The sequence below is a fragment of the Ursus arctos genome, unplaced genomic scaffold (assembly GCF_023065955.2).
Source record: "Ursus arctos isolate Adak ecotype North America unplaced genomic scaffold, UrsArc2.0 scaffold_6, whole genome shotgun sequence".
Classification (NCBI taxonomy): Eukaryota; Metazoa; Chordata; class Mammalia; order Carnivora; family Ursidae; genus Ursus; species Ursus arctos.
In genome coordinates this window covers 49,861,649-49,888,728 of record NW_026623078.1, presented here as the reverse complement: position 1 = coordinate 49,888,728, position 27,080 = coordinate 49,861,649, and the positions used below count along the sequence as shown (strand labels likewise).

General features: G+C 45.0%; 1 protein-coding gene across 1 annotated transcript in view; it reads right to left on the bottom strand.

The window, feature by feature from the left end:
• Positions 1-4,461: 4,461 nt before the first annotated feature.
• Positions 4,462-27,080, bottom strand: part of POP1 (POP1 homolog, ribonuclease P/MRP subunit) — a 31,414-nt gene continuing 8,795 nt past the window's right edge. The window contains exons 5-16 of the mRNA XM_026495666.4: positions 25,964-26,212; positions 24,160-24,247; positions 23,552-23,739; positions 22,427-22,683; positions 22,204-22,297; positions 19,866-19,977; positions 19,176-19,295; positions 14,071-14,186; positions 11,750-11,941; positions 10,011-10,165; positions 7,527-7,868; positions 4,462-6,626 (exon numbers count right to left, since the gene is read on the bottom strand). Of these exons, the coding sequence (XP_026351451.2) occupies positions 5,972-6,626; positions 7,527-7,868; positions 10,011-10,165; positions 11,750-11,941; positions 14,071-14,186; positions 19,176-19,295; positions 19,866-19,977; positions 22,204-22,297; positions 22,427-22,683; positions 23,552-23,739; positions 24,160-24,247; positions 25,964-26,212 (2,568 nt within the window). The 3' untranslated portion in view covers positions 4,462-5,971. The remainder of the gene's footprint in view (positions 6,627-7,526; positions 7,869-10,010; positions 10,166-11,749; positions 11,942-14,070; positions 14,187-19,175; positions 19,296-19,865; positions 19,978-22,203; positions 22,298-22,426; positions 22,684-23,551; positions 23,740-24,159; positions 24,248-25,963; positions 26,213-27,080) is intronic.

The window sequence follows — 27,080 nt, the reverse complement described above, 5'->3', positions numbered from 1 at the left end:
GCAGGTGTGGGCATGATGTAGGTGGGCAGGAATGACTCGGGGCCTTCCAAGAGGCCGGATGAGACCAAATGCAAACAGACGCTCTGACCTCTCTCTGTAGACGCTTCGGGCTGGATCTCTCAACAGGGAGTCAGGACCTGGCATCTCAGACACATCCATCCGGGGCTAATGGCTGAGGGGCTGAAGCAGAATGCTGTCCCAGGCGCCACTGGAGCCTCCCCAAAGTGCAAGGTCGTGGGAGCTTGCAGGGCCTGGCAAAGTACCCACAAATTACTTAAAGGGACATCTATTAAATGCTGGAAAAAATACAAGTTCCTGACAGAATATTTAGCAGCCAGAAACTAGGCCTCATTAAAACAAACAAACATCTAGGCCCCACTAATACCTAACACCCAAAAAGAGTGATATTCACATTTGTGAAAAGTCATGGTCAAAAATATCAGAATCTCAGGGGGGGCTTGGGCGGTGCAGTTGGTTAAGCGTCCGACTCTTGGTTTTAGGTCAGGTTGTGGTCTTAGGGTGGTGAGACTGAGCCCCACGTGGGGCTCCACGCTGAGCACAGAGCCTGCTTGAGATTCTCTCTCCTCTGTCCTTCCCATTTGCGCACTCTCTCTAAAATAAATAAATAAATCTTTTAAAAAAGAAATGAGAATCTAAGGAGTAGCGGGGGGCGGGAGGAGAAATATGCCTATCCTGGTGATCTGCAAACACGAGCCCACGAATGGCCTGTGTTGGAATCATGTGGGGTGCTTAAGAAAGACTACAGTCCAGGGCCGCACTACAGATACTCCGAACTCTGTGTTTTTAGCAAGCTCCCCAGATGCCTTTGATGATAACCAGGTTTGGAAACCACTGACTCAGTCCACCACTCCTGCAACTCTTCTTTGACTACGAAGCCCCTAGCAGTGTGACTCAAATGCAGACCTGGTTCAGGTCTCGGGTGCAGCCTGAGGTCCTGCACTTCTCGAGCTGCTGCTGCTGGGCTCAGGACCACACTGTAATAAGTAGCAGGGCCTCTCCCCAACCTCGTCTATTTCATTGAGGACACAGAAAGACTGAGCCGCAGGCATAGTTGGGGCGGGGGGGGGAGGGGAACAATGAGACGGGCAGGGGGAGAGCTGAAAGGAGGTCGGGGGCCCAGCTGGGCCAGCATGATGAGAAAGCCAGCTCTGGAGCGCACAGAGTGAGATGCTGGGCTATTTTCTTAGCAGACGACAGTCTTTGGACTTGTTGCCTAATGACTGTTGCAGGCAGACGATGGGAAATGTTCAGAACTATGCCAGGCAGTGCCCGCAAAAAGGAGAGTCGAGCTCCTCGCACAGATCCCGTCGGAGCGCTCGCAGCAGCCAGCCCGGAACTGTCCCGCACATTGGCAAGATCGATGATACATCTACGCGCCAGCTGCTGGTACTTATTCCAGAATGCACATCCAGCACGCCGTCGCTTCCTCCCATGTCCCCCACGCGAGCACATGCGGGCACACACGGGCACACACGCTTGCACACACACACGCCCCTTGGCTCTTAGAAAGTTGCAACAGGAAACAGCTTGTCTCCTGAGGGCCCAGGGGCATCTTTCATCCCGGCTCACGTTCCCTCGGGGCACCTATTGTCCAGCCTCTCTGCGGCAACCTGCCGGGCACAGGTGTGGCCCCAAAGCACCTTGCCTTGGCCGCCCTCTGGTTTCTGCCCTTCCTTTGGTTTCTGCCCTTGGGGCTTCTCGCTGGCCTTCCGTGGGATGCCCTCCTAGCCGATTCAGCCATTCTAGCACCTGTGCAAACCCGGAGATGCGAGGACATGAGCACTGCCTGGGGCAGCCCTTGACCAGGGAGACTGCGGGCTGGAAAGTAAAGATTGCCTTCTCTCACGCGGACGGTTCAGAGGCACAGCCACGTGCCCCCAGAGGTAACCAGCTGAACAAAGCTCGCTTGGATCGGGGTCCACTCCTTCCTCAGTTCACTCTGCCAGTCTCCACATTCCTATCCCCTGAGGTCACTTCCTAAAAGAAACTACCTGCAGGTTAGCTGTTCCGCGCTCTGCTTTTGAGAACCACCAAGCTCACGCACGTCTCCAGTAGTAGTGGCTAAATGCTGCAGAGCAAGGAAAGAGGAAGCTGGAGACTTCAGAGGGCCCACAGTGACCCAGAACACTGGAGGCTCCCTGAAGCCAGCAGCCCTGCCCGAGGCTCACACAGCTGTGCAGGATTGTTCATGGAACAAATTAGGTTGTGTTTAAAAAACAAATTTAAGATCCTCTGCGAGATGTTGGAAACAAGAAGGAAAGCTAAAGAATGAGGCTTGTTTCGCCTGAAGAGGCGAAGGCAAAACTCACTTCCTAAAATAAGGGGCTAAAAGTCCTAAAAAAGGGCTGGCTCTCAGTCTGAGCTGCCAGAAGTAAGGATGAGAGGAGACAGGCTTATGCTGGGGCTGAAGGGGCCCTGCAACCATGGTACGGGAGCCAAGGGGGAGACGGTGTCTCTGGGGGAAGTCATGAGCTCCCTGTCACTGGAGGCATTCAGCTTGTGATGGGGGGAGGGCAGACTTATCAGGGATAATGTGGAGGGGATTCATTTTTCAGAAAAGAGCTTTACACATTGTTGCTTATCTAGGACCCTCTTTAAAAATCATGAAGACTTCTCAAACTAGGATTTTTAACAGTATGGCTCTGCCCCAAGAGAAGGAATATTGATTGACCTGCAACTTCACCCCCCCCCCATTTACACAATGACATACAAACTGAATTGTATTTTAGTTCTGATGTTTCTCCAGAGCAGCCTGTTTTCTCATGAGGTCTTGGCACCACCTAGTGGCTCATTAGTCCTTTGCAACATATGCCTGGGTTAAAACAGTCTCACAATTTACTATCAACACGCTGATTAGCAATTCAACATACTAAATACCAGGCATGGGTTAGGGACTCCGCTAGATGTTACATTTTAATTTTTAAAAAGCAGGGAAGGGAAATGCCACTACGTGAACCCCTGCTCAGGGCCATCAGTGTCAGCTGTGCACCCCACTCAAGACAGCCTACGTCTGCTTCCACCCTGCATGCTTCCTCATCACTGCTAGGCTTCTGTGTCCTTGCCTAACTACACTGGACCCTCATATTAAAAGTCTAGAACAGGGGCGCCTGGGTGGCTCACTTGGTTAAGCGTCTGCCTTCAGCTCAGGTCATAATCCCGGGGTCCTGGGATCGAGTCCGGCATCGGGCTCCCTGCTCGGTGGGGAGCCTGCTTCTCCCTCTGCCTGCAGCTCCCCCTGCTTGTACTCTCTCTCTGACAAATAAATAAATAAAATCCCCCCCCCCAAAAGTCTAGAATAGTGGTTCTCAATCCTGGCTGCAAGCCCCGTTGGGGAGCTCTTAAGAATCCCAGTATGTGGGTCACACCCTCACCAGTTAAATCAGCATCTCTGGGATGCGGGCCCCAGGCAGCAGGGCTTGGAAAACTCCCCAACTGATTCCAAAGTGGAGCCAAGGTTGAGAGCAGATGATCTGAAAGGATACTCTCCAAGAGAAAACAGAATCTGAAACCTCATTTTGTACTCGGTAGTGTAGGTTATATAAGGAAATGAGCCAGGCTGTTCTCTCCTTCAAGGCCACCCGGGGCCTTGCCCAAGCCCTGCCGCCATGCTCTCGCGAAGTTCCCGCCCAGCTGCTTCACAGTGCAGTCGACCTGTAAGCTGGGCCTGCTCAAGACACAAGGCTGGTAAGGTTCATTCACACCGTCCCATGGCGCAGGGGCTCCGAAGAGCCAGACCTCCCCCCCTGCAGCCTCAGCCCAAGTCACATGTCAGAACGGCGTTGGGGCTTTTAAGAAATGCCGGGGCTTGGGCCCCACCCGAGATGGCTTTCTGGGCTGTCAGGGGATTCCAACGTGCAGCCAGAGTGAGAGCACGGTTGTCAAAAACACAGCACCTGTGCCTCTGAGTTTTGGAGAGGCCCGCTGGGATCTCTGTGTAGCTGGCGGTGCTACTCGGAGTGGCCCACAGTTGGTCTTTGTTACATGCCCATTACCTGCTGTGCAGTGGGGAGGAGGAGTTCCATGATTCCGTTGATTTCCTTTCTGCAGGTATCCGCAGGGCCGTGACTATACTCATTTGTGGGGAATGTGGAGTAGACAGTGTGGACTACAGCTCTCCCCAAATGTATCGGCCGTCACTTCCCAGGGAACACCTCCAGGGACCGGCGCTCCCATGAACAGGTTTTGGAAAAACGCGAGTCTAGCCTTTCAGCACATGGTTCTTCGGCCTTCTACCCCAAAGCAGAGTAAGGGTGCCCTGTCCTCTGTCGTGAGGACAGGGCAGCAGGCCCCAGGCAGGGTGCTGCACAGAACGAGGTTAGGTGACGCACAGCACACTCAGACTTCCGTCATCCAGCTCTCTAAGCCACAGACAAAGTGGCTTAGAGCCAAGAAAACAAACGAGGACTGGCCCAAGAAACATTCACAACTGAACATCAGGTGACATTTTAATTTATTCTGTTTACCGACACTGCTAAGTTACACTGGGTTTTTTTTTTTCAGTCTCATTTGGGTTGGACACAAATACACCCAGAGGCATGGTGAGAGGAAAAACATCAGACATTTCATTAGCTACTGTAATACTGCTGTCTCTCTCCGCAACCCGTCGCCCCCAGAGACATTTCTACCAAGTGCTCCTGCAAAAACCCAGTACATTTACATGAAATAATGCCTAACCGTACATTTAAATTAAAAAAACAAACCCCATTCAGGCTCTGCTAGAAACGTGTGTTAGAAGACAAGAGTCTGAGGGCGTGAGACACACAGGGTAACTGCAGGTGAATGAGCACCTAGTCTCTCTCAAGTGAAAAAAGCAATGACCGCACTCCTGTGGGGGACAGGACAAGACCTCTTCTACACCCTGCTCAAATGTCTGCTGCACATCGTGACTGCGTGAGTGTCTAAAACCTGCTGGTCATTCATCACCTGGCAGAGAGGTAAGTACTGCACCGTACAGCCACGTTCCCCAAAGTGTGTTCCTAAAAACACTGGTCCTGCAAAGTGGTCCTTGCAAAAGGAGTCTGGGAATCAAAAAGATTCAGAAAATACTGTAGGCTGTTAGCCACTTCCTGGAGAGGCACACTGCATATTATCACATGGAAGGTTCTAGAAATACCTTAAAAAGAAATGCTTAGCTTTCTTTAACCCACAGTTTCCCAAATCAACCTGACTTTGGAATCTTTTTTTTTTTTTTTTTTTTAGATAACACATTTCATAGAACATAATGTAAGAAATCATCCTCTATGGCTTTGAGAAATTTTTTGCAGAAACAACAGAAAAGTCAAGTAACTCCTAGGATCATGTGTTGGTCACCAGCAAAGAGGAGAACGGGTCCTGAAGATCAGAGCCCCATTCTGATTCCGCCCCAACCTCTGCCATACACCGAGGCTGCCTGAAAATAGGCAGCAATCAATTCTCCACGGTTTCCTTCCACATGGTGTCAAGCGTTAGGCATGCTGAATCCAGGACGGAATCGAACACGGTCCAGATGGGGGGACCCTATGTCGTGCACAGAGGCTAAGTGTTTATAACCTTTCCCTTTCCTGTAACAATCAAGTCATTAAACAACCACTGCTGCTTCAAATACACTTGACAGCCCTTTGTTCCTAATAAAAAAGGAACAAGAAAACATACAGAGCATCTAAGGATTTTCAGCAAGAATGACACAGACCAAGAAATCAAAATATAAAAGCTTTTGGCTATCTCTGCCAAATACTTCTCAAACGTTACAGCAAGGACGGGGAAAGATGGAGGAAATCCATGAGATTTCCAGATTACTGGAATGATGTCAGTATTCCCTCATTTGCATAACGCATCATCTTTATTCTTGTTTCCAAGGAATTTCATGTGATATTTCAAAGCAGAAGATGGCAAAAACAAAACTCTCCAATGGGGGGACTTGGCAACCAAACACAGTTAGTAACGTCTCTGCTGCCAGGACGCGCACCGGCACTCACGCCTCCACGGCAATTCTCGCAAACCGATACTGCGGGGAGGCGGGCGCCCTCAGCAGCACGAGGCCCCTCTCCGCTGCTGGCTGGCCGGACAGCATATCCAACAAGCCCGTCAAGCTAACAAACCCCAGGGCTTCTCCGCTGCCGACGGCCATGGAAAAGTCTCCCTGCGTGGCAAAGCCGAGGAGAACTCTGGAGCAGTGAGAAGTCACCGCCGGGAGGGGGCCTGACCACAAGCCCAGGGTCAGAGCTTGGTGCCCGGCTGCACGGTGCCCCCCGGCCAGACCCTCGGGCTCAGCACATGCCTGGTTCTGCCTCTTCTCTAGTTTCTTCTTCTCCTTCTGTTTACGGATCTCGCTCTTGAAGGGGTCGCTGTGCTTGGATTCCTGGGGCCCACAGTACAGCCGATCCCGACGGAGGTGGAGGAAGTCCTCTTCGGCTGGGACACAGATCATGGAGTGCGGCTCGGGGCTGCCCTTCCTCAGCAGGGCCAGGCTGACCCACACCAGGGCCCTGGGGAAGCAGTCCAAGAGGGGCAGGCAGGCCGCCCTGGTCGGTGCCAGCTGCCCGCTGCCGGGAGCCCGCCGGGCCGCCCGCCTGTCCCCGGAGCCGGGCCCACACCAGGTCGACAGCTGCTTCAGCCATTTCCTACTCCTACGTGAAGTGGGAGACACACGTTTGAGGAGATTTTGTTCGGGGAGAAAACATGCAATCAGAACATTGGGCACTGTGGGAGTTAACTTGGTTTTTTCTACGCTGTGTGGGAAAGGATCAAAGCTGTAATTTTTTTAAGAATTGAAAACAGACATCAATACATGTTTGTCATATTTTTCTTATGTGTCTACTATTCTTAGATGCTGAAGGACTAAAGGTTTAAGAAGCTGAAGGTAGAAAAAAATAAGACAGAGAATCTAAGGCTACGAGAGACAGTTCTATGAAATGAAGAAAGGATAGGAAATTATGATGAGGTTACTATACAGAAAAGAAGTACCAGGCAAGAGGGATGAGCACTTTTTAAAAATTGAAGCACAGAACAGAGGGTTAACGGAAGCGCCATCGAACAGGCAGCGGCAGGAACACACTTTGTAAGGTGGCCTCTCGGACATGACGACGTTACAATGAGTGGGCACCGAATCACTCCTAAATTCAGGTCATTTAAAAGGAACCAGAAGAAACCAAATCCAGGGATGTAAAAGGAAGAACGCTTGCTCAGGGTTCGCAGAGGGAACGTTCCTCGTTCGTTACCCAGGGGCACCCTCGCAAGGGAACTGCTTTGTCAGCAAAGGTCACAGAAAACAACTGCCTCGGTTTATGTCTGTGGCTGATGGATACTTTAAATCATCTGGTCAGTTAGTATCGTGCCCCAAATCAAATGTGACTTGGCTGTGTCCCCGAGCCCTCTGTGAGACACAGGAGGACTGGCTTGTCCACCCAGAAAGTTCAGGCATTCCCTTGGGCTTTGCATAAAGGAACAATGAGAACATTTCCATCCTGCAGCCTAGACAAGAGATAAACAGACAATCTAAACCGCATCCGGGAGCCATGGGCACTTACCGCAGAACACAGAAGAGACTGCCAGGGGCATCCTGACCCACTACACACTCGGTCCCCAGCCGGGCTGGGCACTCTGTGTCCATTGTTTCTTGGGGCTCGTTGGAGCTGCTCCGAGATGTGCCCCCTTCATCAGACCGCGGATCTGTGTTTTCGGGCATGGGAGCACAAGGCAACTTGTCTCTTCTTGAGTCACTCTCCTTGCCACTTGGAGAGAAGGGCACAGAGGATTCCTCTTGGGCCTGGACTCTTGACTCCCACTCCCGAGTTAACTGCTCCCAGGGACAGCAGAAAGGTGCCAGGGTGCCAAGCTTCACATAGTTGGGCCGTTTTGCAGGAGGGTGCCTAGGGAAAATGAAGTAAATATGAAACTCAAGTGCACTCCCTGACGTTTCTCCAGTCAATTCTATATTCCACTTTTCCAGAAAACAGTCTACATTGATTGCTCTCTCCTCAAATCTCCAACAGCCTCCTCCCCCTTCTTATTCCTAACTGATTACCTCACCTCTTTTTTCACTGGGAAGACCGGCACAATCAGGAGAGTTCTACCTCATCTCTGGGCCAGAGTCTACCCTACCTAAATCTAGACTCGTATCTCAGAGTCAGCCTTCCAGCCTACAGAAATGAGCGATCTCAGCCCGACCCTCTGGAATACCAACCCCCTTCCCCACTCCAGGGCTTTGCTCTTACAACGTTAGCTTCCCCCTCCCGCTGGATCCCTCCCGCCGGCCTAGAAACACGTGCTTCCATCAGGATCATAAGCTCCGCGAGGACAGGAAGAGACTTTGCTTGCCTTCCCCTGCAGTAGTCCCAATGCCTCCAATGCCTAGAAGGTGTCTGACACATAGTAGGTTCTACATAAACCTGTTAAATGAATGAATCAGTCGGACAAATAGGTAAAGATGCATATGGAAAGCTGTTCACAGAAGCGCATAGCAAAAAATTAGAAATAACCTAAAGGGCCACTGATAAATTACGGCTCATCCCTACTGGAGTCCCGCACGCAACTGTTGAGTTCTATTTTGAGCAAGGGTTGGCCGATGATGACTCACACCCCAAACCCGGCCCACTGTCTCCTTTGACACGACCCGGGAGCTAAGAATGGCTCTTATGTTTTGAAATGGTTAAAAAAAAAAAAAAGAGTATTTTATGGCACCTGAAATTATAGGAGATTCAAACTTGTGTGTCCACAAGCAGGATGAAGCTGGCCCACAGCCACGCCCATTCATTTATGTACCACCTGTGGCTGTCTTTGTGCCACAAGGCAGAGCTGAGCTGCGTGGCTGCCATGGAAACCAAAGGGCCCACAAAGCCAAACATAGTTATCATCTGGCCTTTTAACAAAAAAAGTTTGCCAACACTTGGTTTAGAGTCACATTTACTGACATGGGAAAGCTATCCATAACAGATTGCTAAATAAAAAGAGCAGGTTTTGAAGTAGTATATATACTATAATCCCTTTTCAAAAAAAATTCTACCTAAGAAAAATGTGCATGGGTAAAGAAATCCTGAAGGGTGAGAAATAAGTATTATTGTCAATTACTACTTAACAAACACACAGAAGACTCTGCTATGTATTCTGAGAGGCACCAAATACATGACCACTGCCCTCAAAGAGCCTGTAAGCCAGCAATCCGGGATAGTATCCCCGTCCTTCCACTCACTCACTCATTCACCCGTCACTCGACAAAGTCCGAAAACCCAGCACTGCCTGCCTCTGGTTGTGGTGGTGAACGGGGAAGTGCAATCACGGAGCTCACAGTCAAGGAGCTACAACATCCCATCATCTCCTCATTCATCGGTCAACAGAGACACTTATTAAGGACACCAGGCACCAGGCACTGGCGAGATGCCACAGACGCCACATCACACAGGGGAGTCGCTGTGTTCCGGGAGCCCGGAGCGGAGCAGGAGAGCCAGGCTCTCAAAGGTGCCAGGCACCTCACTGTATAAGAGATGTAAAGCCCTTCGCTGGCCATTCCCCCGGTGAGAGAAAAGGAAAGAAAAAGAAGTCTAGATGGATAGATACCAACACGTAAAATCAGTACTTCTCTTTCTGGATGGAAGGAATACACCAGTTTACAAAGCATTTTTACACATTCCCATAGTTTCATTAACATTTCATAAATACGTATTACCTCTATAACCAGTTATAAAAAACACAAATTCTGTTAAGGGGACAGAGGCTGGTGGTGTACATCTCGAACAAGCCTCTGAAAGGCAGGCCCACGGTTCAGGCATGTACCATCGTCCATGTGAGCATGACCATGGGAAGGGTCTGTAACCTGGATGGGCCCACGAGAGCCAGATATAAGACTATCTCCTAACCTCATTATGTCTCGGTTATGTAAAGTCAAAGAAAAGTCTATGAAAACTCCAGGTTATATAAGAGTTCGTGAAGCCATTCCAAGTATCCCTGGCCAACGCTGAGTAGGCCCTGCTCTTCCTCGTTAAGACATCAGGAAACTAGAGAAGCCAGTTTCATACCTTTTGTACTTTTCAAGGAGATTCTTGGCTTGCTCTTCAGCAAACACAACCCCCGCGGGGCAGTCTGGGAAATCACCGGGGATGTCAGGTGACCTTTTATACTGAGAATGCACCACAGACTCTTTTAACCCGCCAACTCTTGCGCCTCGATAGATCTAAAAGAAATGTCAAAAATATCCTATTAACGTAGCAACTAACAGTAAAATTAGTGCTTAATGTTTGTATGGAGAAAATGGGAAACAACCTAAATGCCCATCAAAAAGAGGATGGGTAAGTGTGGGAGAATCCTACGACGGGTCATACGATAGCAAAAAGGAGGAAACAGAGCTTCACCAATCAACATGGAAAAATCTCAATGTTGAATGAATACAGTAAGTTGCAAAAGCATATGTATGGTGAAGTATATAAAGTTTAAAAACATGTCAAATATAGTACTTTTGTTTGGGAAAACAGCACACTTAATAAAGCTATAAAAATAGGCAAGGTAGTAACAGACACCGAAAACAGGAATAGTGATTCTTTTAGAAGGATGGGAAATAGAACTGGAGAGAGAGTGCTTCCAATAAATCTGTAATGTTTTATTTCTTGTTTTGTTGTTTTGTTTTGTTTTTTAAAGATTTTATTTATTTATTTGACAGAGAGAGAGACAGCCAGCAAGAGAGGGAACACAGGCAGGGGGAGTGGAAGGAAGAAGCAGGCTCCCAGCGGAGAAGCCTGATGCGGGGCTCGATCCCAGGACTCCAGGATCACGCCCTGAGCCGAAGGCAGACCCTTAATGACTGAGCCACCCAGGCGCCCCTGTAATGTTTTATTTCTTAAGCTGGATGGTGCGTGAAGGGTACACAGGTATTCATTACATCAGTATCTATACTTTTTTGTACGCTTGAAACAGTTCATAATTTAAAAATTAGAATTATTTAGAAATATTCCCATTATTATTATTATTATTATTATTATTATTATTAAGATTTTATTTATTTGACAGAGAGAGAGAGAGCACAAGCAGGGGGAGTGGCAGAGGGAGAGGGAGAAGCAGGCTCCCCGGTGAGCAGGGAGCCTGATGCAGGACTCGATCCCAGGACCCTGAGATCATGACCTGAGCCGAAGGCAGATGTTTAACCAACTGAGCCACTCTAGTGCCCCGAAATAGTCCCATTCTTACATGATTAACCGAATGTTTCTTGTACTAGGCAAAATCGCTAAAATTAATTACCTGTGTGAATCTAACAGTCTTACCTGTCTTTTATACTCTCTAGCTCAAAGTAATATTTAAACTATTGAGAAGAAAAAAACACATTGGATTTTAATAAAATTTTTAGCTGCAGTTATAGGAATACATGTTCAGCACTCAAAAAATAAAAAATGTATTCTACACATCTATAAAAATTAGAAAATTACGAAAACTGCTTTTAAAATATAACAAATTATTTTGAGTAAAACACACACACACACACAAAACAAAACAAAAAACTACCTCAATAGTAGTTGCCATTACTATTCAAAAATCAGGACACTTTCAAAATCTCAAAAATTCACACTATGTCAGCCCAACTCTTATTAATGACAACCTGGCTCTGGGGACGTTCTGAAGTATCTTGTATCAGAATTATAGCTCTAAGGGTAGGAAAAACAGCACTCGATTTCTAAGTTGGGCACGAAGTCTGGAACAATTTCCGCACTCAGAATTGACTAGGAATGTATTTTACACACTGTACAGTGGGAACGGAAAAAGAACTCACAAACGGAATCCAGAAAGCCATGCTCCAGCCCTTTGGGAGCAGGACGTCCCAGCCACTTCCCCAGCCACGTCGGTCATCACCGGTCACCTTTCCTGGCTGCTGAATCAAAAGGATGGGTATCTTGGATTCCTGGGGACCTAGAACAAGCTGTGACCCGGGCACCAGCAATTCACTTCTCTTCCGGTTTAAATCCTGAAGCGGAAGAAAATAATTGAAGACAAACAACCCTAATTTTCTGGAACATTCTACTGGCTCTTCCGATAAACAGCTTTAGTAAGTTAAACGCTCTTTCAAAAAACAAGAAGAAAATGTTCTCAATAAATAAAGGGAAGCCATTTGAAATACATGATATTCCTCCTACAGTGATTTTCCTCTACACAAGTGCTTCGCTAGAAATGCCAAATTATCTTTAATTTGAGCTGTAATATACCAGATGATTCAGTTATATAACCATCTACATCCATTCTGCTCATCTCTTATATCGGGATTAGTTTTATATTTTGATGTGCAGTCCCTACATTTACCTTGGTTAAGATCTGTAGTCAGGAGGTTAAAAAAAAAAAAAAAAGGGTACAAACAATAAGCAACTTCTCAAAGAGGGGCAACTGGGAAAACACTGGGGCTCTTGAGAAATCTTCTCACCAGGCCTTAAAGATTTAAAAGAAAAGAAGCTACCAATTATTTGTTATGTGGACTGTAGGGAGTGGTGAACGACAGCCTCTCAGACTTGTCTTGCCGGCTGTTAAAAGAGATGAAGAGGCAGGAGAGAAGCCTAGCCCTCATGGGAGAGACTACACAGGAGACCACCGCCACATGGCCAAGTCCACCTGGTTACCTCACGGATGGTCCTCAAGCATGACCAAGTCCTGCTTCTCCTTTTTCACCTCTGGTTGAGTGTCCACTACCATCTCTACATGGTGGTAATTCCAAAGTATCTGTCTCCTTAGCCCTGACTTTTCCTCCCGGAATCAAAACCTGTCTGCTGGGCATCTACTCGGGCCAAGTCCTGAGGACCTTCCAACTCAGTTTATCCAAGATTGAATTCATCTTTCCGACTGCATCCACTCTCCTCCTGTGTTCCCCACCGAGCTGGGGAACTCACTCACTCATTCACCCACTCACATATTTGCTCTTCATTCAAATGTTTACTCATCCACTCAAATGTTTGCTGAGTACCTTTTATGTACTCAGTACATTTTATGTGACAAACACGCTTCTAGAACTTGGGAATACAGCAGTGATAAATCAGGCTCTGGATCTCTTTTACCTGGGGTACTGAATCCATGCTAGACTGCTCGGAGCTAATCTACAAGTCTCCCCCTTTCCTGCTTCCCACCATCCAATCAACTACTATGTCTTGTCAGATTTACCTTCAGGAGTATGTCTTCAACCCCAGCCCCTCCACTCCAGCCACACAGCCTCAATTCAGGCCCCCATCATGTCCTCAATTAAGGACTATTTCCAGGGTCTCTTTTAAGGCCAGCCAACCACAAATCCTCTCTCCAGCTCCTCCACCCTCCACTCCCACCCCCATTCCCGGTCTAATCCACCTTCCACAGTGCTGCCAGAGTGAAATCTGATCATGTCATGGCCCAGCTTAAAACCTTCAATGGCACACTATGTCCTCTGCCCAAATCCTTAAAATGCCTCAAGGTCTCTTGTGCTCTGACCCTTATTTATTTCTTCATCTCCTGCCCCACTCCCAACTCCAAGCTACTGACCCACTTAGAGATTCCTGAACACATCACCTGGGCCCTTGCACATGCTGGTCTCACTTCCAGCAACCCTTTTCTTTGCGGCAACCTTGGCTCCTGGACCCCAACAAGTTTGGTTTAATTCTGTCCACCCATCTAAGAGTCAGCTCAAATACCAGCTCCTCCACCCAGGAAGCTTTCCCCAATTTCCCTAGTCTGGGCTTGGTACCCCTTCCCCGGGCGTCCTTTGACCCTGTACCTCCTCGAACATACCCTAGCCTTCTGTCCCATCATCTACTCTGGTCCCTGGTCCTGGCAGGAGCTCAATCATGGTGCAATTAAAGATAGAACATTTAAGGGAAAAAGAAAACAATAAAAGAAAAACACATATTTAAACCATGGAATTATCATTCTAAATGAAAAGTCTTTGTTATAACTTTTTCTAGAGATGATTCTTCTCTAAGAACAACAACAACAACAAAAACCCTAAGTAAGGGATCAATAAATTGAAAATATAAGGAAGTCCATGGGATTCTATAAAGGATGAAATAACTTTTACAGCATCTAGAGTGAGGAATTTCAACCTGTCTTCAGGACTCGACCAATAATCCTTACGCCATTAGTTACCTGATCCGAGATTTTATTCTCTGTGACACTCTTACAGATTGCTTGGTTCCAAAGAAAGCTATGCGCACAGTCCACAGGCACACCCTCCAGAAGCAGCTGTCTAACATTCTCATTATCTAAGAGGGAAAAGAAAGAGCCTTCAAACTTCATCCTTTAGATCAATGAAGTCAAACTCTAAACATTGCCAGTGGACCTTCTGTTACAAGAAAATATTTTGTAGGTGCTCACTTAACTTCTCTAGAAGAATTCCTTGACTAGAAATTAAGTTATTCCTATAGCTGGTTTCGAAATCTGCAAAACGGCAAAGACCTCCTAAGCTTAATTTTCGGGCATTTACTTTTAGTATATACGATACAAATATCACATTCAGCTACCTCTAAATAACTGCCTAATCCCACACTTAAGATTCTAGGAACCACTGCACAGGTGAACAGTTTCTTTATAACGTGCTAAGACAGTACAAGCCATATTTTAACTATTGGTTTCAGGGCTCTTTACATCATTCTTGGCCCAACGGTTGTGAGTCAACAGATATCAGCTTCTTCTGCTCTATTATTTCAAGTCTCTTTATAATCCTTTTTCATTGAACTGAATGTTTATTCCTTCTGTACAACATGTTTTTCTTATTCCTTTAAGATGAGTATATTTTCATCCCTTTAAATAAACTACACCATGCCAGAAAGTACCCTAGTGGGAAAAAAGAAGAAACTTTTTTCAATTATAAACATCTCTATGGCTAGAAGACATTTCCTACATGAAGTCATTGAAATACTGGGGGGGGGGGGGGGGGAATCTTCCAAACGTATTTTGTTGCACTGAAAAATTAAAAGAAAGAAAAAAAGAAAGACAATCCACGAGTTTTGGCTAACGTCGAGACTGCCTACATAGAAAGGTCACACTCAAAGGCACATACCTGCATGGGCCTGATGGCTGGAAAAAAATAAGTTGGAAGCGACGGGGTCTTTAATGCGACAGATTTCAGGGGAGAACAAAGATAGAGAATGTTACATTGATGAAAAGATCTGAGACAAAAGCTCCTTCAAGTGGAAACTGCTTCTAGTCCGCTGCTGTCCCTCATGGAGATAATAACCAACAGCATCTCGTACCAGGGCTGTGTGCTGTGAAAGTTCCCACAGCCTGTCTAGGAGCAAACAGCCTCCGTTTCAAACAGCCTCTGTCCACCCAGAACTGCTTTCCTGTGGAGTGCTGCCAACGATCTGAGTGACAGAAATGGGACTCTACAAAAGACCAGGCTCATGCGGAGGATGTAAAGGCACAGGAAAGACGACTTCGTCCCCAAATATTCTAAAAAAATAATAATAAATAAATAGATGAAACAAAGTAGGTAGGACAGCCAGACAATGGAGTCTCATTCAGTGTTAAAAAGAAATGAGCTACCAAGCCGTGAGAAGACATGGAGGAAGTTTAAATGCTTACTACAAAGTGAAAGATGATAATCTGAAAAGGTTACATACTGTATGATTCCAATGAGATGACATTCTAGAAAACAAAACTAGGAAGACAGTGAAAAGATCAAGGGCTGGGAGAGAGAGAGATGAATAGGCAGAGCACAGATTTTTAGGGCAGTGAAACTACTTTATGATACTACAATAATGGATTCATGTTGTTATAAATTTGTCAAATCCCACAGAATATTCAACACCAAGAGTGAACCCTAATGGAAACTATGTCAGTGCAGCTTCATGGACGCTGTGCATATGTGCAGGCAGGGGAATACAGGAACTTTCTATTCCTTCCACTCAATTTTGCGGTGAACCTAAAACTATTCTAAAATATAAAGTCTATTTAAAACAAAACAGAGTATGTCTGAAGGCAAAGGGAAAGGCCCTTTTAGGTCAAGAGTCTAGTACGGAGGGAAAAAGAATATTACCAGCTGAGTCAGCATATACCTAAGTGGGCAGAGAATGACTACTCATTCTGAATGTAATTCTAAATCCTTTGCCCAAGACTCAAATAAAGGGTATTTTCTTTCATACCCGGGCAAAAGCCTTCTTATTAACTACGTAACTGCAGAATAACTTAGAGGTGGAAGGAATTAGCTTTTTTCTCCTTTCTTAAATGTATTTGAAGATGACCAAACTTGAAATTAAAACTTTCTTAGTAAGAGAAGCAAAGGAAATTAAAGTTTTCCTCATTTGGCAATCAAATAAACCAAAGTTAGGCTTCAAATTCACTCTATGTTAAATTAAACATGCAGAACAGTTCAAGGAGACCAGCTGAAGCTATGAGGGCTGCTTCTCCCAAGAGCAGAAACAGAGAAGTCGGTGCAAAATGGCCAATAACTGCACATTTCATAAAGTCACCTGCAGCTCAGGGCTCTGAAGGGATAATCTCTCACCTATCACTCTAAAGGGAATTTGGTTCTCCCTGTGTTTGGGGTACACACTATCAAAGAGTGCATAAGGAGAAAGACCACAAAGAGCCCATGAGCACAAGTAAAGCATTTTCTAAAGCAAATTCATCTCAGATGACAAAGACGAGTTAAAACTACCTATCAAAGCAAACCAACAGATGCTAAGGAGAATAAATCCTAAAATAACAGTACAACAGGAATTATATTTTAAAATCTCACATGGAAAACCAGTTACTTACATAGTGAAATGCTGTTAAGTTGAAAAGATTTGCAAGAACACATTATTCAAGGATCAAATAATCAAGAAAACTTTTCCAAAGCATCTGAAAATATGCATCATTACTTCAGGCTCTTCACTGAAAGACGATTTCCTTCTCTACACCCTTGCTACTCTCCTCCCAATACTTCTGACACTCAAATGTGCAGCCGTTTTCCCCAGACCAAGCAATTCTGCAACACCAGCTGGGGGTCCTACAATTCACATCAATTCTGACACCACCTACCCGGAGATGCTGTCAGATCGCACAGGTTCAGGGCTCAGTCCCACAAGACTGCCCCTTCTTCAAATGCCAGTTGGAGTCCCTGGTCTCCTCTACTTCTGACCAGCTGGCTAGAAATTGGTCTCACCCATGACCCCCTCCTCAAATTCAGTAATTTGCTAGAATGACTCCCAGAATTCAAGAAAACAGTTTTCTTACTCCATTACTATTGTTTTCTTTTTTTAAATGAAAAGATTTAGCTCAGAAACAGCCAAAGGTATGAGGGAATGAGGCTCTTGCCCTCTTTGGACTCACCCTCCCAATACCTCCAGGTGTTCAGCAGACTGGAAGTTCTCCAAGCCCCAATTGTGTAAGACTTTTCCAGAGGCATAATCAAGTAGGCATGATTGATTAAATCACTGCCCACTGAATCAGACTCAATCTCTAACCCCTCTCCCCCTCCCAGAAGCAGGTCTGGGTGAGGCAGGGGTAGAAGGGCCAAGAAAGTTCCAACCCTCTAATTTTGTGGTTGGTTTCTGTGCCCCACCCCCAGCCCACCATCCTTACAGACTTTCCACCTCATTAACATAAAAGGTGTGACTGAAAGGGGCTTTAATGAATAAGAAAACACTCTCCTTTAGCCTTTAAGGCTGTTATCACTTACGGAATTAACAAGGATTTTAGGAGCTATATGCCAGGAAAGGGGCATCTGCACAAAGACCAAAATACGTATTTCTTATTATATCGCAATATCACAGTCTTTTCAGAGTCCTCTAATTCCCAGTACACATAAGAAGATGGTTTGTTCTCCAAATCAGGCAAACCCTTCTTTACGGTTTAAGTAGCACCAAAATTGGTCTGTTTTGTCCAAATCAAAACAGGCAGAGAATGACTTCAGATATAGAAAGAGAAACTGGAAGTATATCAGAGAATTGAGTTTTTGATCATCAGGACATGGAGATTCTTCCAAGGATTAACCTTTTATCAACTGACCCAGCTCATCAAAGTATATTTCTAACTTCAGTTTTAAATTATCATCCCAGATGGTGTGTTGCATTTGTTAGTAATACTGGTCTAATCCTAACTCCTCAAGAAAGTTTACTTCTTTATGTAGCGCACATACCAATGCCTCTTCAATGAAAGTCCCTAAGACAGATTTTAATAAAATACCACGATGACTACCAAGACGGGAGGCGTTCAGAGAAATTGAGTCATGTGTTTCAAGGTAGGCTTTAATTTTCCTGGAACTGATTCATATTAAGATAACAGCCTTAAAAAGGATTTAATACATAACTGCCTCATTCCAAAAAAAGATCTGAAGCAGCGAGGGAAAGTAAGTGGAGTTTAAACTACAGCTTTAAGCCAATTATGACAGTGCACGTTTAATGCTTAGTCGACACGCAACTTTTAGGGTTGCACCAGACAACAACGCCATTAAAAAAGAAAAGAGGCAACAACTCACTGAGTAATGTCTGAGGTTCCATAATTAACTAACCCCTCTCTCATCCGACCCACCTTTCATGGAAGGTTCTGACAGACTAATTTGTTGCTCCTTTAATAAGCTATTAACTACACGTGGAGGTAAAAAACAAAATCTGGAGTTATTACTACGCACACCTATATCTTTCCTCTCAAAATTCAGAAGGTAATTTTAATGATTCTTCCAATTAATAGTGTCCAAATGACAGTAAACACGATGCGGTATTACCACCATTGTTGCAAATCCCAGATCAGACTAAAATTTTAGCAGGCTCCTGCCCACCCTCCGATGCCACCCCCGCCCAACAACCTCCCACAGGCCACTCTACTGAGTCTAAACCAAGGCATCTTACCCTTCAGCACCTGGGATGGCCTTGCCAGGATTCGAACCTGGATCATCTGTATGGTCAGACAGAGGCTTCCAATGAGCACAAGACCAGCTGCGGGTGCAGATCCCTTCCTCACAATTAAAATTCTGAAATGTCAGGCATTTTCAGAAAACCCAGTTGGCAGAAAGACAGGTTTTACCAGATACTAAAAATAAAGAACTCAGGGGGAAAAAATGAACATAAGGATCAGGCTATATGCCTCACGGCTAAAAGATACTTCCATATACACCATCTCCTTGGGTCGTAACTACCTTGAAAGGGAGGCCAGTAAAGATCATCCTAACTTTTTACAGATGAAGTTAATACAGAGGGGTCAGAACTCTCCTCATGGGACTAAACTACTCAAAATTGTAAGGAAAACCAGGGGTGTTCTAGAAACTTTACCTTGGCATTTTTCTGGATTGGGCAAAACTTTGGACCTCTTTTGAGGCAAATTTATTCGAGGATCCCCAACTGTCAATCCCAAAATACTCCCGGCTGGAATTTCTGCTGGTGATGTTATTCCTTTAACAACAACAACAAAAAACAAACCTTTCACAAAGTCATTCACAATACATATATATTTCCTTGTATCTTCAAATTTTTTAATAAAAATTTCTTCCTGGGCTCCCTAGTAAAAAACATACATTCCTCTTTTGTCCCATTAATACTTCTGGAGAGTAAATTAACATTCATAAAGAGTAACGTTTCCTACCAAAAACATTAAATTAACATAACGGATTATTTTACGACACGAACACGTATACTTCCATCAGCGATAACTACAATAGCTTCACACACAAACGTAATTGTGTACAGGCAGTATAGACCTTAGTTTAGTACCTGGTCTACGTGTTTACCTATCATATCAGAATGCCAGTTATTCGGAATGCTAATGTAAACTCAAACAGAGTTTCCTGTGTTCGCTGAGTCAGGCACCCCTCTTCCGTGTTCTCTTGCCATATTTATGACAAGGAGTTACAAGTTAAAAAGCACTGCTCCGTGTAGTTAGCCCAACTGTAAAACACTCTTTTAACCCACTTCGCACTCCTCCCTTCTTCCCCAAACCACCCAGTCAGTATTCCCTCTGAATACCTCCCAACAACTCAAAAATGGCTTCTTGTCTGTGATGAAGGGAAACGCTATCAGGATTCTTACAGGTTTCAGTCCACCAGTGGTGAGGTGTCTTCTCTGTGTCCTCTCCCTCCTGAAAAATAACAACTCCTATTCACCAAATAATGAATCAGACCTGACCATTTTGTAATGGTTGAGATACGTGGGCAACTGCCACCATATTTAACACAGTAATTCACACCAGCCTAACTACTCTCCTAATTAGAGGCAAGGACATAGCATTACACTTCTCTCAGGATTTCACACACTAAAAACCACACCCGAGGTTTCCAGAGAGGCTAACTAAGCTACTTCACACCTGCGTTCTTCTCTCAGCACACTACCGACAAAACAGGCCTGCGCCTTGCTCCTCTCCCACTACTGCCAACTTCATACCAATTTAAGCAATAAGACCTTCCCCACCAAAGAAAAACCAAACCGATACTGTTTGAAGAAATCTTCGGCAAAAGGATATCTTACAATTACATTATTCCTAGAAAGTTCAAATAAGATACACAAGTATTTTACTTATATTTTTCCCAGATAGAACAAGGAATTGAGCAAGGTTTCAAAAAGCACCACAGGGGTGCCTGGCGGGCTCAGTCAGAAGAGAGTGCAACTCTTGATCTCGGGGTCACGCGTTCGAGCCCCATGTTGGCATAGAGATTACTTAAACGAATAAAAAAATAAAAACTTAAAACAAAAACAAATAGAAAACAAAAAAGCACCTCAGTGCCAGTACCTCATACACCAAGAGAGAGAACCTACAGCCATGATTCACACTGGAGTTCAGTGAAGTAGGACGTGTTCCTACAGAGTCTAAAGAAGCAACCCGTTAACATATGGGCTACTTTCCTCACAGAAACTCAGGTAGCATAGCTTCTTGGTTTCAAGTACGGGCTCTGGAACCAAACTTCTTAGGTTCAAATCCTCCCTGAGCAACTGATTAGCTAGAGTGGAGCCCCTACTCTGTGCCAAGCACGGAGTCCTTGCCGTCACCAAGTTCAATGTCAACGTCGCATAAGTACACAAGCAAATCTAGACATATAAACGGAGAAACTGTGCAAAATGCAATGAAATATAATGCAATTTATATCATTTAACTTGGGGGTCAGGAGGGGATTCCAGAGGGAAATGATATGGAGGCTGAAGTCTGAAGAATAAGGAAGGTTTAGCCAAGCAGAGAGGGGGCTGGGGCGGAACGTTCAGCCAGGTGGGGAAAAAGCAGGTGTGAAGGCTCTAAGGGAGCGGAGACCGGAGAGAAGGCCAGCACGGCTGAGCTGCAGGTGTGGAGAGAGCGAGCCAGGGAGGCAGGAAGCCACAGGAGCGTGCAGTCACGTGGAAGACTGTGGATTTCACCACAAACACAGTAAGAAGCTATGCAAAAGCTTTCCATTGGGAAATGACATGATGTGAATCAACCGTTAAAAGGGAATTCTGTTTCCTACGTGGAGGATGGAGTGAAAAGAAGGAATAGCAGAGGAAGTGAGGCAGCTGCTTTGGTGTGCAGGCAAGAGACACGGTGGCTGAGGCCGGTGTGGAAGCAACAGAGCGAGAGACAGAAGAAAGTCTCTTTCTTCTAACAGCCCAAAACCTGTTCTGACTGAACATCTTACTTGACCATGTGAAATCTGTGAGAGGCACTGGCACGGAAGGGTTAGCTGCACTCACACAGGGAAACCAACCGAATCTGAACCCGGAGTGTCTGATTCCTGACCTCGTCTCTCCTCCTAGACCTGCGTGGTCGATTCGGTAGACACCAGCCACGGAGAGCGATTTCTATTTAATTTCTAGTGAATTACAATTACGTGAAGGTACAAATTCAGTTCCTCAGTCACACTGGCCACATTTCCAGGGCTCAAGAGCTACATGTGGCTAATGGCTACCACACTGGGCTCCACAGAAGATTATCACCCTTGCAGAAAGTTCTATTGGAAAGTGCTGCACTAGACATGTGGCTCTGAACCTTTTAGGGATCACAGACCCTTAGAACTAGCCCCGGAAAATGTGCACCACACAAGTACAAACGAACTGCACACACTTTCAGTGATTTTAGGGGCTCTCTGTTACCTACAAAACTCATAAAACTCAAAAACTACATGGATTCTCTGCATTTAAATAAGAACAAGTCAGTTTACTTATTAGATTCGCTTAGATCTGTTCTTCTAGAAGTGAAAGATGACCAAGTATTTGATAATAAGCGTAGGCAGAGGAATAAACAGTTATAGGCCATGGCCCAAAATGCTACCGAGGTATGTTAGGTTTCACCAATTTGCGAAGAAGGACATGAATAAAGCACCACAGTCACACTGACGCTTACGGTGTGGACAGAAGCGGCTTTTAGCGCCTCAGTCAGGACAGAGTGGGAAAGTGGACCGATCAACCGCAGCCTGTTCACCTCCATCGTCAAATCACTGAAAGACAGAAAAGGTCTTAAGATGGAAACTTCCATCTTAACAGACACAGTGTCTGAGCCACTAGTGAAAACAGAGCAAGACTTCACTAAAATGGTTCAGTGGGTTCGGGGCAAATTCAGCCTGTACCTGATTACAATGCCTGTGGCTGGACAGATCCAAGAAGATGGTTGATGGGGATCTCTAGTTCCGTCACCGATAACTTTTTTAACGGGTTGAACACTTTCTCCATCATCTTTCCGTTTTCTTTTCTTGCCAATTTTCTCATCAGGCAGTTCAGTTTGGCTTTTTTCTTCCGATGTTGTCGGCAGGGGGCTGGGGGTGCAGACTGTTGATTTAAGGGGTTCCACACACTGGCACACTGCTTTGAGCTCCTCTAAAACATCCTAAGGAAATATTGAAACACTTCAAGTGGTTTAGTTCATATTATTTTTTACTCCCTTTAAAAAATTCACATCTTTATCCCTTTACAAATTAAATGAAATTCATCATCATCAAAAAGCTTTTTTGGCGCTTCTAAACAGTGCATGGCACTTGAAACAAAAAAAACTCCTCGGAGTCGGGGCGCCTGGGTGGCCAGTTGGTTCAGCATCTGCCTACGGATCAGGTCATGACCCTAGGGCCCTGGGATCGAGCCCCCAACTGAGCCCAGCGGGGAGTCTGCTTCTCCCTCTCCCTCCACTGCTCCCCCTCCTTGTGCCCTCTCTCTCTGTGTCAAATAAATAAATAAAATCTTTAAATAAATTTTAAAAAACCAAACAAACAGAAAACCTAAGTGTGAAAGACTAATGAAAACAACACGACTATTCTGAACAATTAACATTTTTTTGAAAACGAAATTAAAGAGAACATTTCCAGCCTACCATATAAAAGCAGTGAATAGACCCGAAAAAATCAATGAATAAGAGAGGTTAAAAATCATCAGAATTACTCAAAACAGCTTCTCATCCTCAAAGAGACTCTGACAAGCACCTAGATACCAGTGAATTCAGGCCTGGTGGAGCACTTGACCAAAGGCCGCATTTCGAGCCACTGCATAATCCGGTGGGTTTTCATCTCTACTTTCCCTTATGGCTTACTAAAAAGTGAAAGGTCAGGATTGCTTCATTTCATATTCACATCACAGTCTTCCCTATATTCCAATACCAGCAATCAGCCCAACTTTTATACTACTTAAATTCCCAAAGCATTGATTCCCATGGTAATTAAGAGTGCGGTGACAGGGTGGCAAGGAGAGAGTTTCACGGGTTCTACCTGCTTAAGCGATGGATGAAGCCAGATCCACAGCTGCCTGCTCTCCGAAGTGTGGCCGGGGGTCCCCTCAGACTTCCAAATAAACGTGACAGGCCCCAGCATCTCTTGAGGGTATCTGTTTGCCCGATAAAGCATGACACTACCTTGGCGCTTCCCAGACAGGCAGTGAACGGCCGCGAACGTCAGTCCTGGCATAAACAAAGACAAAATTCTACGATCTCCGGTGCTGAGATGGCCGTGTTACCGCCCGGTCACCGTCCTGCTACTTGCTGTCTGTCTGCATGAGGGATGAGGTGCTGCTTTTGATCCCTGCACAAAGCCTGGCACACAGTAAGTTCTCAAAGAAACAGCGACCGAATGATCTAATGAGGTTTGAGCTTCTGCCCGACTGAACTCCCTCCACCAGAACACCGGCTCTCTCCCTTTACACCTGACACTGTTGGAAATGATCCGAAACCACCCCATCTTCCCCAACACTAACACACTCCCTGGAACGAGAACTGTCTCACGGATTTTGATATATGTTTAAACTCCAAAACGCTTACTTGCTCGTGACATGAATAAATACACAAAGACTAAAACAGCACTCGGCTTCGAAACACGTTTACCTGTATCTATGCTACACATCGGAGAAAGGGCCTTCAGTATTTCTTCCTCTTTGCCCTTCAACTCCAAACAACAGTAGTAGGATAAATCCTGCACAAAGGGAGAGACATAATTACTTAGGGAGTGACATGAGGGAAAACTGTGAGTAGCCAAAAGCCACATCAGAAAAACTTCTACGGGTCCAAGACACAGACCAAATTGCCAAAGCTATCGTTTCATAAGTCAAAATCTGAAACCTGTCTATTCCTAGGACGTTAGCAAATACTCTTAAACCAATCTAAAGAAAAATCAAAATGAATTTTCATTTCAAGTGTTAAGTTACTGTGTCCTTTTCAGAAAGAAAATCTGTGAGCACGTCTGGCTGGCTCAGAGCTTGCTGGGAGCAACCCAAATGTCCGTTGTTGGATAAACAGATAAACAAGATGGGGTATCACATACAATGGAGTACTATTCAGCCTCAAAAATGAGGGGAATTCCAACACATGATACAACATGGCTGAACCTTGATGACATTATGTTAAGTGAAATAAGCCAGCCTCAAAGGATAAGTATTATGTGATTCTACTTATATGAGGCATCTGCAATGGTCAAATCCCTAGAGAAAGAAAGTAGAATGGCGGTTTCTGGGAGCAAGAGAGTGGGCAATGGGGAGTTACTGTTTAATGGAGATAGTTTCAGTTTGGGAAGATGAAAAAGATCTGGAGATGCAAGCTAATAACAGTTAAACAACAACGTGACCACAGTTAATGCCACAGAACTGCGCACTTAAAAATAATTAAAGGGGGTGCCCAGCTGCCTCACTCCATAGAGCGTGCAACTCCTGATCTCAGGGTGCTAAGTTCAAGCCCCACGCTGACTGTAGAGATTACTTAAAAACAAAATCTTAAAAAAGAAAATAATTAAAGTGGTAAAATTTGATGTTATGTACATTTTACCACCATTTTTTTAAAGGTTGTTATATTGATTACTCTGCTATGTTGCTCTCAAGATCTTGGTATCAGAGAATATTAATATCAGTGGCTTTTAAAACTTGGCCACGGCTTCCAGGTCTGGAATGAACAGGTCATGGGGATAAAAGGCACAGCATAGGGAACACAGCCAATGATACTGTAATAGCGTTGTGTGGTGACAGATGGTAGCTATGCTTTGGGGAGCATGGCATAACATATAGAAAAGTTGATTCATTATGTTGTATACCTGTGACTAATGTAACATTGTGTGTCAACTATACTCAGATAAAAAAGTTAAAAACAAAAACAAAAAAATCTGGCCAAGGTCATCCTGCCATTGAAAGACCCTCTGCAAAGAGCAAATTTCTAAGTATGTACTGGAAGAGAGAAAGCAATTGATTTAGCAATTGGGGGAGGGGAGAGGGCCAAGATAAATACTATTACCAGGCTCTAAAGCAAACTGTCCTCTCAAAGAATTTAAAACAAACTTCCTAGCATCCCACTGAATCATAAACATCTACGACAGCATTTTGAACACAGCTAAGGGCACACAAACATTTGTTGTGGATGAATGACTTCTAAATGAATCAATGCTGAAGAAATCTCGAACATGACCACCAAGACCCTGCAGGACCTGGTTCCTACTTATTTCTCGCGAACTAACCTCACCTTCATGTGATCCTCGAGCTCACTCTCTTCGTCTTTATCACACAGAATTTATTTCCATTCTTCCCTCTCACCTGCCTTCCTCTGCTTCCCCAACTCTCCCATTGTCTTACCCCTCCAGGCTGAGCCCAGACATCACTTCCATTTTGTCTAAAAGAACAGAAAAAGAAAACCAGCTGGGAAAACAGACCTGAAGGAGGCAACGGTTTGTCATGGCTCGGTAGCAGGCTCTGTGGCTCTTCAGCGTCGGCCTCTCCCCAAGACAGTAGCCCCACTTCTTGACCATGTGAAACCGTTTGGCGTGCCAGATGTGAGTTTCTAACCATATGTTCTTCTTTTGTCTACGGTTGAATTCTAGCACCCGGTTTTTGTGACATCTTCGAGCTTTATGGCATTTATTCTTTGAATGTTCTTTTTTCTGATGGACTGCTTTCTCGGCCTGTGGTTTCAAGAAGAGAGGCAGATCCTAGTTTGTAACTGTCTCCAAACAAAGTTACATGTGAGGAATTCAAACAGCTAGCGTTAGATTAAGTGGACTCCATCGGTGTGCTTAATTTTTTTAACTTGGTTCTCTCTCCAATGGAAGAGCAGAAGGGGAGGCAACAGGGAAGATTTCAGAGACGGGCAGACTTAGAGAGGAAGCACAGTCCTGTCACTTACTAACTGGGCAAGCTTCATGGACTATGAGGATTGGAATATTTATAAAACACAAGCTTACTGTGGCTATTCATACTGGAGAGCAAGAAAATAAATCAGATGCTAGATTTTTTGTTATTGGTTTTAATGGTTTTTTAACCTCTGAGATTAGAACTAAACCCAAAACATAGGATGAAAAATGTAAAGCGAGGAAAACCTACACATTTCATGTTGGTTAGGTCCTGAGAGACAAATGCCAAACCTGATCACTGGGAAACAAACATTACATTACATCTAGAAAGCACAAAATTCCTGTTCAGTTTTCGTTCTTCATCTCCTCCACAGCTGAGCAAAACTTTTGTGGAAAGAAAAACAAAACCCAAACACTCTTCCCCCTTAGTCTGCGGGCCCCTAAGCACAAAGACTCTGTGTTGACGAGCACTAATCCCACCACCAGAGCAGTATCAGTACACAGAAGGCACTCCATGAAGAGCTTTTAAGTCAACTAGCAAAGACATGGGTAGCTTAGACAATCGGAGAATGCCCAAGCCAAGGATTTTGGTGAAGCCAAAAACAACTAGACTTAAACAAAAATTAAATCCAAGTTTCAAATTTTCAATGCTGAAAAAGTCAAAAGGCAAATACTACGCATCGATGCTGCTTTTTTTTTC